This window comes from Gymnoscopelus microlampas, assembly GCF_963454915.1.
Source record: "Gymnoscopelus microlampas genome assembly, chromosome: 20".
Classification (NCBI taxonomy): domain Eukaryota; kingdom Metazoa; phylum Chordata; class Actinopteri; order Myctophiformes; family Myctophidae; genus Gymnoscopelus; species Gymnoscopelus microlampas.
Window position 1 is genome coordinate 33,703,605 of NC_139957.1, and position 15,806 is coordinate 33,719,410.

General features: G+C 43.0%; 1 protein-coding gene across 1 annotated transcript in view; it reads left to right on the top strand.

The window, feature by feature from the left end:
* The window catches only part of LOC311036625 (ryanodine receptor 3), a gene marked incomplete at its 5' end in the record, with an annotated part of 257,158 nt that overhangs the window by 89,583 nt on the left and 151,769 nt on the right, over positions 1-15,806 (top strand). The window contains 4 exons of the mRNA XM_084045450.1: positions 1,434-1,555; positions 7,592-7,772; positions 10,591-10,726; positions 14,920-15,015. Coding sequence (XP_083901576.1) covers positions 1,434-1,555; positions 7,592-7,772; positions 10,591-10,726; positions 14,920-15,015 — 535 coding nt within the window. The remainder of the gene's footprint in view (positions 1-1,433; positions 1,556-7,591; positions 7,773-10,590; positions 10,727-14,919; positions 15,016-15,806) is intronic.

A 15,806-nucleotide genomic window follows, 5' to 3' on the forward strand; every position in this document is an offset into this window, starting at 1 on the left:
CATCAAGGCACCGCCAAAACACATTTTAGTCGACTAAATCAACTGTAGATTTAGTCGACTATAATCTTATGATATTTAGTCGACTAAAACTGGACTAACATTTCAGATGATTAAAATATGACTAAAACTAAATGGAATTTGATTCAAACCGGGAACCAAACTTAAAAAGAAAAACAGGTTATGAATGATTCATAATTCTTTAGTTTTTTTTCTGAAAATCTATTTAGCAGGAAAACATTTTAGGAATGGAAAAAATATATATTTATTCACCCATATAACCCAAAATCATTGTTTTGGAAACACTTCTATAATTGCTCCCTAAGCAATTATAGTGTCACTAAGTGGCAGCCCATCACGCCATCACCTCTCTCTCCGCATTTGCCTGTCTATAAGCATGTCTGTACTGTACCACACACACACACACACACACACACACACACACACACACACACACACACACACACACACACACACACACACACACACACACACACACACACACACACACACACACACACACTGAGGATCTGAGGCTTGCAAAGTCAGCGTCTTCCTTCTACTCACTTCAGAAGACCTACTTTTATGCCCAGGCCTTTTCATCCTGTTTATTTAGTGGCTGCTTCATCTGTGCTTATCACATTTTATGCCCTTTTGTGTCTTCTGTTATTTGATGGTCATTTTATGTCTGGAGTTTTTACATTTACTATTTTTTTATCTCTTTATTGTTATGCTGCTGTAATGTTTATCGTTTTTTTGTAAAACACTTTGTAACCTTTTTAGGAAAGTGCTGTAGGAATAAAGTTTGTTATTATTACTCTGCTCTCAGAGTACGAGTGCCCAATTAAAACTTGGTTGCACGTCATTAGGCCTACCGATATCACACTGCCATCTTGTAGATCGGCTATTTTCGCTGTGCGACACTGCCACACATCACATTAATACAGTGGTTCTCAAAGTGGGGACCCCCAACGGTCCTTGAGAGGGTTCCACATCTTGTCCTCTCTGTCCGCTGTCCCCCCTCATCTTGTCCTCTCTCTCTGTCCCCTGTCCCCCTCATCTTGTCCTCTCTCTCTGTGTCCTGTCCCCCTCATCTTGTCCTCTCTCTCTGTGTCCTGTCCCCCCTCATCTTGTCCTCTCTCTCTGTCCCCTGTCCCCCCTCATCTTGTCCTCTCTCTCTGTCCCCTGTCCCCCTCATCTTGTCCTCTCTCTCTGTCCCCTGTCCCCCTCATCTTGTCCTCTCTCTCTGTCCCCCTCATCTTGTCCTCTCTCTCTGTGTCCTGTCCCCCCTCATCTTGTCCTCTCTCTCTGTGTCCTGTCCCCCCTCATCTTGTCCTCTCTCTCTGTGTCCTGTCCCCCCTCATCTTGTCCTCTCTCTCTGTCCCCTGTCCCCCCTCATCTTGTCCTCTCTCTGTCCCCTGTCCGTCTCCGTCCAGGCCTGTCTGCACTCAGAAGGTCACATGGACGACGGGCTGACCCTGCAGCGCTGTCAGCACGAGGAGTCCCGTGCGGCCCGCATCATCCGCAACACCACACGCCTCTTCAGCAGATTCATCAGGTACGCGCCGGGCGAACACACTGTTCATCAGTGGTGTAAAGTGACAACGTACATTTACTCAAGTACTGTACTTAAGTACAATTTTGAATTTACTGGAGTATTTCCAATTTTCAGTACTTTTACTTCTACTTCACTACATCTCAGAGGCAAATATTGTACTTTTACTCCACTGCAATTATTTGAAAACTTTAGTAGTTACTTTGCAGATATAATTAATTATATCATAAAACATACATTAACCACTTCAGCCCTATTTTATACCTTGGCTATTTGAAAATAGCCTAGGTATAACATCACGACACGTTGTGAGCTTGTAGATCTGCAAAAAAAAAAAAGATTTGTATTACTCCTAGAAGTTTTGTCCAAACAACGTGCAAATCGGTTCACATTATCTCTATAGTCAACTGATCAAGAAGGTTCTGTCCGATTTTTCATATTCCATCCTCATTGGTGAATTCTGAACATCTCTTCACATCCCAAGCACTTTTTCTAGTTTAATGATTTATTTGATATGGGGAGACGGCGTGAGGGCTTGCGGTGGTCGAAGGGAGTGCCCCCCCCTCCCCTCTGTGGCTGAGATGTGAGTGACTTGTAGTTTTTGTTGTGTCTTACTGACACAAACCAAGGTGTTTGTATAGAGAAGAACTTGCCTGCGTGCCGTCGGTCATTACAATAATGTTGTGCAGATTCCAAAAATAACCTACAGCATGTTTCCATACATAGTGCACGCAAGCGTTAGACATCAGCAGGCTCTCTGCACACTCTCCAGCTGCCCACACGGTCTGCAGAGAAAGCCCCTGCTGATCCCGGTAGAATCCTAGCCCACCATATTAACCCATTGAGACCTGAAGCCGATTCTACATGTCTCCTAAATCTCAACAGTATTCTGAAAAACGTATGTTTCTATATCAGTGGTGCTCAATCTTTTTCATGTCAAGGACCCCCAAAATGATATGTATTTGGCCGCGGACCCCATCAAAATATTTTGTTTCAGGAACCCCCCAGAAGCAAAGATTTGAGTTAAAAATGTTCGCTTAAGATATATATATATTCAAAGATTTGCACACATTTTCACGATTTTTCAAAAATAGCAGATCTACAAGCTCATAGCGCGGCACTCGGTGCCGCGCTATGAGCTGATCTGAGCTGAAAGAAAAGCTGATCTAAAAGTCCACCACCGTTGCTTGTGGATCTGGTCCAAGACGGTGTATTCTGGTCCGAGAAATGCCATCAGGTCACGGAGTGAGTGAGTGGTCTGCGGGTGGTCTGCGGAAAACAATGTGGGCGAGTGTGTTTTGGGGGCGAGCGTTACGGTTACCTTAGCATACGTTCTCTCTCGTGGCGCTGTCATTGTTTGCCGACAGCGCACGGTGTATTCTGGTCTGAGGAATGCCATCAGGTCACGGAAGCTTTTCCCCTTGACAGCGCTAATGGGCGTCTTCGGCTATCATCTTGGCTGTCAAATCGGTGATCTTTTCTGCCCGCCGGTCATCACAAGGGCGAGGTTTCATGGTGAAGGGAAATAGAAAATGTAAAAAAAGAAAAGCTGATCTAAAAGGTCACCACCGTTGCTTGTGGATCAGCAATTTTTACCAGCTTGCAAAGCACGCTGGTCTAAGAAGAGACTGACCTACTAGTCATCCATGTGTATTCACGGAGAAAAAAGAAAAGCAAGCTGGTATACATGACTGCGTGTCAAATATTTTTACTTTTGAATATTTTCATCCAGAATAGGGACGCCAGGTTGAAAGTTGTTAAAACATTGGTTGCATATGGCGAGTGATCTGCGGAAAACAATGTGGGCGAGTGTGTTTTGGGGCGAGCGTTCCGGTTACCTTAGCATACGTTCTCTCTCGTTGCGCTGTCATTCTTTGGCGACAGGGCACGGTGTATTCAGGTCAGAGAATTGCATTGCACTGCTTTATTGTCAATCTTGACAAAATCGTCCCGCACCGCACTCCTGTTTGAAGCTGCCATTTCCAAGCGGGCTTTCAAGCATGCATAAGCAGGAAGTAAACAAAACTAGTCAGCGCGCACACGACCTGACCGGACGTGCACTAGCGCAGCACAGACAGACACACACACCGTTCCCTCTCCCATTTGGAAAACATTTTATAATTTTTTACATTGGAACTGGCTATTATGGAAAACCTTTTTAACGTTTTTGAACAAGCCATTAAAACATTTTTTGGAAAATGTATATTTTCCAAAAAATCGATAGGAGCACGAGTCGAAAATCGCAGCGCAGATTTGTTGATGCTCCTATGGTCCTCAGTCTTCACGTTTGCAGTCATCCAACTCCTCACTGTTCTCGTGTCACGGCGGTGCCGGTTCAGCCTCAAGCCCACCCCGCCCCCCCCCCCCCCCCTGATTATATGAATATTATGCACACGTGCCCCCCTGTCACCCCCGTTCATGTCAGGACAGCCAGCTATTTTTATCCAGCCAGTGGAAGCAGCGTTTCAGCCTGGATGAACGTTGAGGGGGCAACGCAGACGACTAAGTATTGTGTTGTCATCGTCGTAACCTCTCCTCGGGTCCATATTCTAGCTCATAATCTCAGTCTATTTACTGCTGTTTCATTGCCTCTGTGAATACGAGTGGGAGGAGAATTGTGAAAAGTTAATGATTAAGAACATCGGCGGGGGAGCCGTCAACGAGAGAGATGTATTCCTCCCTCTATCTATAAATGCACAGAATCTGTGTCTGTGTGCGTGAGTGTGAGTGTGAGTGTGTGTGTGTGTGTGTGTGTGTGTGTGTGCGTGTGTCTCTGTGTGTCTCTGTGTGTGTGTGTCCAGCATATCTCAGTCAGAGCAGCGGTTGTCTAGAACAGTGGTTCTCAAACTTTTTCATGTCAAGGACCCCCAAATTGACGCTTATTACCCCACGGACCCCCATTTGAAAAGAAAAGCCAGGGCCAAAAAAAAAAGAAAAGCCCAATAAGAGAAGGTTTTTATGGCTCTAGCAGTGATTCTCAACCATTTTAATTTCAAGGACCCCCAATTTAACATGCATTAGGCTACGGACCCCCATTTATTGGCATGTATACCTCTGGGACCCCAATTCATATTGTAAAATCAATGTCAATATAACTCTGAGAGTGTACAAATGGAACCAAATGGACCCGTTAGGGTCCATTTGGTTCCATTTGTACACTCTCAGAGTTACAGAACCATAAGGGTCCATTTGGTTCCTGTCCATCATTTAGCTGGGGACCCCCTGGAACCCCCTCAAGTACCCCTAGGGGTCCCCGGACCCCACTTTGAGAACCAATGGTCTAGAAATCGGTGTTCACACTTACGTGCTGATGATAATGCAGACATTCTTGTGGGTATAGCGTGACGTTATATTACATCACTGAATGACGCCATTCAACATGTTCACACATGACGCCAGAATTAAACATGAGTCCGCACAGCAGCTGCTGCTTCACATTACATTTTTTTGGAGCAGCAGCAGCTGTTGTGCGGACTCATTTTATTGTATTTTTCACTGTTAATTGTTTGTCCTGCACCAGTGCTTATATGGATGTGCATAACAGTTCCTGTTGAGCCAGAATTAAATATACCAGTACATTGGCAGCATTCCCAGTAAGTGTGAACAGGGGTTTAAGTGTCTGTCTCTCTTTAACCATTTCATTCACCTTCTCTCTCCACACAATTCCTGCTCGTGATGGAGGATACAAATGTACTGCCAGTGGTGTAAAGTAACTAAGTGCATTTACTTTAAGTACTGTACTTAAGTACACTTTTGAGGATTTTTTTTACTTTACTGGAGTATTTCCAATTTTCTGTACTTTTACTTCTACTCCACTACATCTCAGAGGCAAATATTGTACTTTTACTCCACTACAATTATTTGAAAACTTTAGTTACTTTGCAGGTATAAATTATTACATTATAAAACATACATTAACCACTTTACCCCTTTTTTATACTTAGGCTATTTGAAAACGCGTTGTGAGCTTGTAGATCTGCTATTTTTAAACATTTTAGTACTTTTACTTTTGGTACTTTAAGTACATTTTGATACCAATACTTTTGTACTTTTACTCAAGTCATTTTTTAATTCGGGACTTTTACTTGTAACAGAGTACTTCTACATTGCAGTATTGATACTTTTACTTAAGGAAAACGTTTGAGTATTTTTTCCACCACTGTGACACACACTCGATTTGACGTATGTTATGAATGCTTTGTAGTTTTGTTAATTTTGTAGCTTCCAGTGTGAATGCAGCATAAGTGTGTGTGTGTGTGTGTGATTGGTGGATGGAGACCCCCAGAGCAGGAACCAGAGGGGGGGGGGGGAGAAACATTAAGGCTCTTGGGTTGTTTGGATTGGGCTTTCGTAGAACCCTTGATTGACAATTGATGCAAGGAGGAATAAAGGGTGATTTATACTTAGATGCGTGCCGCAGCGCGTGCCGCTGAAAATAGCTGATCTACAATTTGATGCAGGGACGTGCAGAGGGATTTGGAGAGGCAGGGGCTGGAATTTCAAAAGAGCACCTATTGGATTTTCCTTTACAAACAATTACCATACTTTTAGGCCCGAAAACGCCCAAAATCCGAAAAGGTATCATTGCGTGCTTAATGTCCTCAAAGTCACGCACCCAACAAGCTTTGAATTGCGGAGATTGGACCTTCTGTTCCAGAGATAATGGCCAAAACGGCCACTTTCGTCAGTTTCCGATCGCCGATTTTCGATTGAGTTTTGGCCATTGTCGCCCGTTTTTCTTTAATAACACGGGCTAGGAAGGTCGTACGGCGACAAACTAGATACCTGAGGAAAGTTCACTTTGAGCTGTATCCAATACATCCATTTTCGTCAGCCTTACCGCTAGACCGCTAGGGGCAGTTGACATTTCTTTTTTTTCCTTTTGTCTGGAGAGGTCACTTTTACCGACGAGTAAAAGGGCAGGGGCTCAAGCCCCCTTTCATGTCTATGTGTTCACGTGCGTGATGTGATGCGACGCTCGACACCGGCACGTCACTTAGTAACGTAGCTTAAATCTTAACTGGTGTGGATCTCTGCCCCTCCAACTGCATTAAATATTTGCTCAATGTTTTTTTATCATTGTTCCTCTGCCTCTCAAAGTCCACTTTAGTCGGGTTGTCTTGGTTGAATTTATTTCTTCTGGAGGATCTTGTAAAGAGCAACTCAGTGTCACATAAATGTGAGCAGACACGCTCTGGCTGCTTTCAGATCCAGCGTTTGACCTTTAGCTGATAAAAAGCTTTCACACACAACCGCCAGATTGCCCTGCCGCATGCTTTATCTCTTTCTCTTTCCCTTTGTGTCTGTGTGCGTGCATTTTTGCAGTTTGCAGTTTTAATTTGTTTTTAAAGTGGGTTTGCTAGTTTAGTTTTTCGTTTTTGAAAGTCAAGTCTCTGAAAAAAATCTAAAATATTTTCTTTCTTTTTTTTTCTTTTTTTTTGACAACAGGGCTTAAAACGGGCACAACTACAAGTATTGGTTGATCAGATTTCATATCCATTCAAAATATTTTATGGATGAAGTATTGACTAAAACAGATTTTAGTCAATACTTCCATCCATAAAATAGTTTGTTTTAGTTAGTTTTGTAGACACACAAAACAGTCTGTGTTAGTTTATCGTTTTTTTTCTTTTTGTAAAGCCTCATTTTATGTTTATTTCAGTTAACTAAAAAGTTTAACTAGCTGCTAGTTTATCTCATTAGTTTTAGTTAACTATGACAACCACCACAACTACCGGTATCTATTCCAAATCCTCACAATTAATCAAGATTGGGTTAATATTATAAAGCATCATATTCATGATTTCACCAAATCTTTCTTTGGATCAAGCTCAAAACGTGTCGCAATGCGACGCATTTGGAGCGTGTAGATCACTATTTTTGAAAATGTCCATTCCATTGTTCAACGTGGAAACGATTATGACGATTATGCCAAAACATTTTTGCAATTATCTCAAATAATTGCGATTAGGCGATTATGTAGCCTACTAATTGTGCCAGGCTTGTGTCTCTCTCTCTCTCTCTCTCTCTGTCCTCCAGGGACCTGGACTCTCTCGGGGTGAAGAACAGAGCGTTCTTGGTGCTGCCTATCGAGGAGGTTCTGCAGACCCTCAATGACCTCATCACCTACTTCAGGCTCCCGGACGCCGAGCTGGAGCACGAGGAGAAGCAGATCAAGCTGCGTTCGCTCAAAAACCGTCAGAACCTCTTCAAACAAGAAGTGAGTTTTTTTTCTCTCCCAATGGTGGAAAGTAAACTAAGTGCATTTACTCAAGTACCGTAAATTTCGGACTATAAGCCGCGACTTTTTTCCCATTTTTCGACCCTGCGGCTTATATAACGGTGCGGCTTATCTATGGATTTTTATAGCTAACGGCCACTAGGGGACCTCCTAAATCTAGGGATTTTACACCCGCGGCTTATAGTCCAGTGCGGCTTATATATGTACAAATCATTCAATTTAGCTGCTGCGGCTTATATTCAGGTGCGGCTTATAGTGCGAAAATTACGGTATTGTACTTGACCTGAGGCCGATTCTACAAAAGCCTTCTCAAACTTTTTCGTCATTCAAAATCATTCAAGGTTTTTCAAACAATTTCAAGATTTTTCAAAAATGTTCAAAAATAGCAGAGGTACGAGCTCGTACTTGTATATCTGTATATCTGCTATTTTTGAATAGCCAACGCTAAGGTCTAAAATGACACAAAATTACATTTTATTCATTAAAGAAAAGTTACATAGTGTCACTTTAAGTTTGAGGTATTTCTACTCCTCAAGGCAAATACTGCACTTTTTACCCGACTACAATTATTTGAAAGCTTTAGTAACAAGTTACTTTGAAGATTTAGATTAATATTACATTAACCACTCAAGCCCTGTTACTTACTTTAGCTATTAGAAAACATTTTGAAAAGATTTTGATACATTTTGAAATAAAAATAAATTAAAAAAAGCATGCATACTTTTACTTACTTTTATGTATTTTGTGATGTCAATACTTATGTAGTTTTACTTAAAGGGATACTTCACCCCCAATTTTGTTTTTGTTTTTGTCGCATTCCTAAGCCAATAATCAAATGAACGGCGGAGTTTCCGGTAGGAGACTCAAAGAGTCTCCATCGAGTCTTCTACTCCGCTGGTCATCACATTATTGCCTTAGGAATGCCATCCCTTTAAGTAAACAAAATTGAATACAGGACACATTATTTCTACATTGTACCCATCAGTACTTTTTCTCAAGTAAAAAAAATGTGGAAGCGACGTGGTCCGTGTAATGTAATAACACCTGACCTCAGAGCTGCTGTCCAGGGCTGTAAGATAATAGAAGCCCTGGAGTCAGGGGTTCCAAACTGCAACAGAGAGGTAATTTTAGTAAGTGTCCATAAGTATGTGCGTGGGGCAGATTCAGGGCTAACGTTGCCAAGGTACGGTGTAAATGCCAGATCAGAAGTTCTTTGCACTGCGTTTCAATAACGCATCCAAGGCGTCAGCAGTTTTGGGGATTCAGCGCCTAATTTATGCGGATGCGGCGCGTTGTGGGCTTGTAGGTCGGCTATTCTTCGGGCGCGAGACACCGTCGGCGCAGCGAAGCATGAATCGGGCTCGAGCCTCTCAATGCTAAATTACTCTCATCACTTCTAAAATGTCAACCACCTCTCCGGGTGCCTCTGACGTCTGCCTCTAAACACCAGGCTCCCCTTGACTCAAACAAACATCATTATCCCCCTAATAAGGTCCTCAAGCAGCGATTAGATTCACATAAATACATGTAAATAGAATATGTACATGTTTTACATAATTGACACTGGCCCACCCTATGCTAAAGTAACTAAGTACATTTACTTTACATTAGTACTGTATTTAAGTAAAACTTTGAGGTATTGATACCCATACTTTTGTACTTTTACTCAAGTACATTTTTAATTCCTGACTTTTACTTGTTGTATACAGAGTATGTGTACATTGCAGTATTGATACTTTTACTTAAGTAAAACATTTTAGTACCTTTTCCACCACTGGCTAGCTTTTCCATCTCTTGCACATCAGGTCAGGTTTAATATTTCAATAATTCATCTGTCAGCCTGCTTTCAGATCTCATTATATGGAAAACGTACCCCAAAATAGTGCTTTTCCATCTCGGCCCCTCATTACCATTTCGAAGGTCAATTTGTCATGGTTGACAACTGACTAAGGACTTTTCCTGCTAGCATAAATCATCTGCAATTTCACCTTCCTGTTCTGTGCCCTCCTTTTAGCATACCTGATCACTATAGATATTTCTCTGCAATATAAATCACCCTCGACTCCGCCACCAGTGGGGTTTCTGGGAGAGACCCGTCATGTTGCACTGAAGATGGTTGACTTTATTGACTCATATTTTACAAATACATACACGTTTCTTTCTCACAGCATATCGTCGCTGTCGGGTGGAAACCTTGTATCTCCATATTATTTCAACTTATTGTACATTTTTCTTTGGTAAATAAGGTCTTAAGTTGTCGCTCAATTGCATCGCACCATGATTTATGATCCGTTTTAGGCTTGTAGATCGGCTATTCACAATAAAAGTCACAATAAAAAATGTATGTGTGTATATGTATATGTGTATATATATATATATATATATATATATTAAGGGTGTCACGATACTTGATACGTACTGAAAATGTACCGAAATTGACGTTAGATAGAGTGTACCGAAATTAAAAGCTGTATCCCGATTCTCACTGTCCCGTGTCCAAGGCAGTGTTGCCAAAACAGTGTTGCCAGGTCTGCTTATTATAAGCTACTTTGGGCACACACTTCTTTCATAGACCTGGTTGATTGTTTCTCTCACAATATCTGGCAACGCTGGTCCAAGGGAAGACATGCGCTCGCTGTTGTTTTTCTGTACATTCCTCCTTCCGACGGGGAAAAAGGAAGCCTCACAGCCGGGTTGACAGGGAGGAAAAACGTGTGTTTCTTCCCAAACTCACACATAATTCGACCCGCGGGTCACGCTCAAGAAATAATCATCATTGTACTGTTGTGTTCCACAGGGCATGTTAACTCTGGTGTCCAACTGCATCGACCGCCTGAGCGTGTACAACAGCGCGGCCCACTTCGGGGAGTGTGCCGGCTCGGAGGCGGGCGCCGCCTGGAAGGACATCCTCAACCTGCTGTATGAGCTACTGGGTACGATCCGCATCTCATCCCTATTCTGTCTTTATACAGCTGAGGGAAACATCACCCCTGCCCCCAACATGAAGTGCCTTTGAGCAAGGCACTGAACTGCATATACTCCAGTGGAGCTGCTTTGTGGGCAACAGTATAAGACTGTGGTTGTATTCTGGTCAGCTCCCAGGTTTTAGTGTGAGTGTGTCTGTGTGATTGTGTAGGGCGTTACTGAAAAGGAGCAGTTGTATTCAGCATACCTACTGTACCCTGGGTAAATAAAGGTAAAAAAAAATAAAAAAAAATTAAGGTGTTTCACACTGAAAATAGCCGATCTACAAGCTCACAACGCATAGTGATGCCACGCGTTGTGAGGCTATTTTCGGTGCACGACGCAGGTGTGAAACAAAGTATAAATCAGGCTTGAGTTGCTGCAGTTCATGGATAAAGCAACGGTGAGCTCTGTGTAGTAGCAGAGAGAAAGAGAGCAGTGAAAATATAGCTGACTCATCATTTAAACAGCCTTTTTACAAATAGCTCAGTAGCCCAGGCGTTTCGGGCCAGAATCGTGCACTTTACGATACAAGCATGAAATTTGGCACACAGTTAGAGCATGCCATAAGGAACATTTTTGGCTATAGGGCCATCGCAGATTTGTCCTGTGGTAACCATGGCAGCCATTTTCCAAAATGGCCTCCATCTGCTGTTATTTTACCAATAACTCCGGTGCTAGACCACCTAGGATGTTGATTCTGGTGACTAATCCTACATTCTCAAGTATGAGGAATACAGTGGTACTATTTAGAATTGTGCTGTGGTAACCATGGCAGCCATCTTTCAAAATGGCCACCACCTGCTGTCATTTTACCAATAACTCAGGTGCTAGACCACCTAGGATCTTGATTCTGGTGACTAAACCTTACATTCTCAAGGATGAGGAATACAGGGGTACTATTCACAACATGCTAGTAACTACCTAACTAACTACAGTACATGAGGAGGCTGATACTCGCGTCATATTACACCTAGAAGATGCTGTGAAGGAAGGGTATAGCAAGGTGACAATACGTACAGTAGACACGGATGTGCTGGTCCTGGCAGTAACGTCAGCCCAACGCCTCCACTTGACTGAGCTGTGGGTTGCTTTTGGAACAGGGAAAAGTTTCCGTAACTTAGCAGCTCATGAGATGGCAAGGGCATTAGGCCCAGATCGATGCTTAGCCTTACCCATGTTCCATGCCTTTACTGGATGTGACACAGTGTCATCTTTTGGAGGCAGAGGCAAGAAGATGGCATGGAAGACCTGGAAAACCTATGGTGACGTCACACGTGCCTTCAGTTCCTTAGCTGCCATCCCACAGAAAATACATGACTGGATGGAGCCTCTGGAGCGATTTGTGGTATTGCTCTATGACCGCACTAGCGGCCAGGCATCAGTGAACGGGCACGGAAGCAGCTATTCACCCAGATGGGCAGAACAATTGATGGACTCCCCCCAACACGAGCTGCACTGACTCAACATACAAAGAGGGCAGCCTACCAAGCTGGCCACTGTTGGGGACAGGCGATGGTTGCAGCCCCTGAACTCCCATCCCCAGGTGAATGGGGGTGGAAGAGGAAGGAGACGGGTGAATACAAATAATTTAATCCACTTCTTTACACTTGTAAACCTGTGATCTGACAATAAAGCTGATTCTAATTTTGACAGGAGGATGGGAAGTGCACTGGAAAACACAGAAGCGAGCCTGGCCTTTCGGGAACTCCTCCGCTGTGGTTGCAAAAAGGGATGCAGTGGACAATGCAGATGTGTTAAGGCAGCACTTCAGTGTACTGCCCTTTGCTACTGTGGTGGACTGTGCAACTAACATTGTGTAGATTATCTGGCTTTATTGAATAGACCCCTTAACAGACGACGTCACACTGATAAGAACCAGTATGCGCGCAATGAAACCCATTCTATCAGGTCTTGCTAGGACGCGCCTCACTAGCCAACACACAAGAGGGGGTTGGGGTGTGCTGAAATCAGCGCACCCCAAAACAACAGGTTGAGAATTGATTGCAATCACCTGTGCGTCCAGTCTCAATGTTGGTAAACAAATAATTGGTCTATATGCCATTAGGTTATGACTCATGAGTACTCTGCCTTTGTTGTGTCTTATAGTCCATTGAAAATAATTATGCAATACTACTACTAATAAAAGAAACAGTGAAGTACTGCATTCTTGACTCTCACGTGTCAGTTTGAAAACATGTACTGTATAGGCCTACTACACCATTACATATTTTGATGGGTTTACTATTATTTAATTAACTGAATGCCAGATATATGTAGTTAGGTAGTAGCATGTTGTAAATAGTACCGCTGTATTCCTCATCCTTGAAAATGTAGGATTAGTCACCAGAATCAAGATCCTAGTTGGTAGCACCTGAGTTATTGGTAAAATGACAGCAGGTGGTGGCCATTTTGAAAGATGGCTGCCATGGTTACCATAGCACAATTCTAAATAGTACCACTGTATTCCTCATACTTGAAAATGTAGGATTAGTCACCAGAATCAGGATCCTAGGTGGTCTAGCACCGGAGTTATTGGTAAAGTAACAGCAGATGGAGGCCATTTTGGAAAATGGTTGCCATGGTTACCACAGGACAAATCTGCGATGGCCCTATAGCCAAAAATGTTCCTTATGGCATGCTCTAACTGTGTGCCAAATTTCATGCTTGTATCGTAAAGTGCACGATTCCATCAAAATATGGCCCGAAACGCCTGGGCTAAGACTCCGTTTCCCAGAATGCTGTTCTAAAAACCGTATGCACGCACACATGATTGGAGATGATTGGCTTAATATGTAAAAGACATTTCAAAATCGTGTGAAGTTCTTCCAGGGCATCAGCCCAACGGATAAACGCACGCACGCACACACACTCATGCACGCACACACACGCGCACATGCACTCGCACACAGACCCTACCAGATGGTTTTTGAATTAATGAGGGAGCAGGATGTGCTCTCCTCATCATTGTCTGTGGTGGATGTTGTTTTGCTCCTATACTGTTTGTAGTTTTATTGTTTCATTTGGATCCCTATTAGCCGTCACCTTAGTGACTGCAAGTCACCCCGGGTCCACAAGAAACAGGAATCACAACAATGAAAGCCAAAATATTCACATCAAACATTAATCACCACAACAAACGCAAAGTAGACACAAGAACCTCAATATTAACAATAAAAGCTAAATAGACACTCACAAACATTTATCACAACAATAAAAGCTAAATAGAAATTGGGCTGAATGAGCACACACACAAAATAGCATAATAATAACAAAAGCTCACAATGCAGTGTGATGCGACACATTGTAGATCTACTATTTTCAAACGGTTTTTATTCATGTTATACATTCACTTGTGAAATGGGACATTCTGCATAATGTATTTCTACATTGCAGTATTGATACTTTTACTTAATAAAACATTTGAGTACTTTTTCCACCACCTCCGTCTATATGCTTAGTTAAACGTCTACACTAAATCTATTTGGCGAAAATGGCCAACGTGCAAGCTTATATGTAGAGCCAGAGAATGTGCCTCGCAGAATAAGGATCTAGCATCAAGTGGTTATAGCGCCTCGCTGTCCTCCAGCTGTGTCCTTCAACTCGTGTTTTCACGGACCCCCGCCCCGCCCCCATTAGCGTGCCGACCACGTCTCGGCTCCTCCTCCGCACACACCTGCTAACGGAGCGGCACTAAGTGGATTTGGGATGCAAGTCTTCTCTTCTCCCTGCATGTCTGCGCTCAATGACCCTGCTGGTTTCGGCTAGGACGTGTGGGTGTGGGTGTGGGTGTGGGTGTGTGTGTGTGTGTGTGTGTGTGTGTTTGTGTGTGTGTGTGTGTGCGCTCACGTGCGTTTGTTCTCTCCTTGTGTCCTATCCTCATTCCATCTATCTTGAGCATTTTCTTAATTGATATGAATGAGGTCATCGAAGCGGGACACAGACATGCATTTGAGACGCCCGCTTTTGAGTAACATTGTGTCATTATTGCAATGTGTACGCATTGCAGCTTTAATTATTATTATTATTGTTATTATTTATTTTATTTTGCGTATTATCAGACAGTACAGGTATTATAACATACTACATCATACTACAAGATAACGTTTGTGTTTTCCATTCATATTTGACTTTCTCTGCACCATTCCGCGGTGACCTGTAGCGGCGTTGATTCGAGGGAACAGGAACAACTGCACCCAGTTCTCCAATAACCTGGACTGGTTGGTCAGCAAGCTGGAGAGACTGGAGTCGTCCTCAGGTACGTACTGCAACATGTCGTTGCTGTCGGGCAGAAACCTCCTATCTCCATATTCTTTTGTGTTTGCGTCATTCAAGTATCAAAAGCAGCAGATCTGCAAGCCCGAAATGTGGCACGAACGGATGCGTTTTGAGCTTGTAGATCTGCTACTATTTCTGTTTTTGAATTTGAATCCTGAAAAGTAACAGTTTTGGCCATAAGAGGTTTCCACCAGACAGAAACGATGTACTGTATATGTACATTGTACTTTCACATAGCAAACACTCCACCAGGAAACATGCCCTAATAATAATAGTGATATGGCACATAGCCTGGAGGGACTATTTCTGTGTGATTAATAAATGTAAAAATGTAAAACATGACGTAGGTCCTTTTGTCTGCTGTCAGCGTGCACAAGAACTAAGACTCTGATTGGCCGTCTAGTACGTGTTTATGCTGCAGACGGACAGACAGACATATGCTTGCACGCACACAGGGCTGAAAGCACCATCTCCTGGTGGAGATAATTAAAATGTTACCCCAATCTCTCCTTACATGGTTCTTAAGCCACTCTGCAAATCAACACCAGGATTTAAAGGTGTTTAACAGATCACACCCTGTTCGCCTCATAAATGTTTAACATTATAAAACCTTTTGTACCTCGCAATTAAAAGGACCAGAGGCAATCGTTGTTCCCTCCTTCGAGGCATTATGGGGGCAGCCTCTTCATGGAGTGTCCTTTGGTGTGTGTGTGTAGCACACGTCCTTTGTGGCTGATGACTAATTGATGATGATGATGCCCCCCCCCCCCC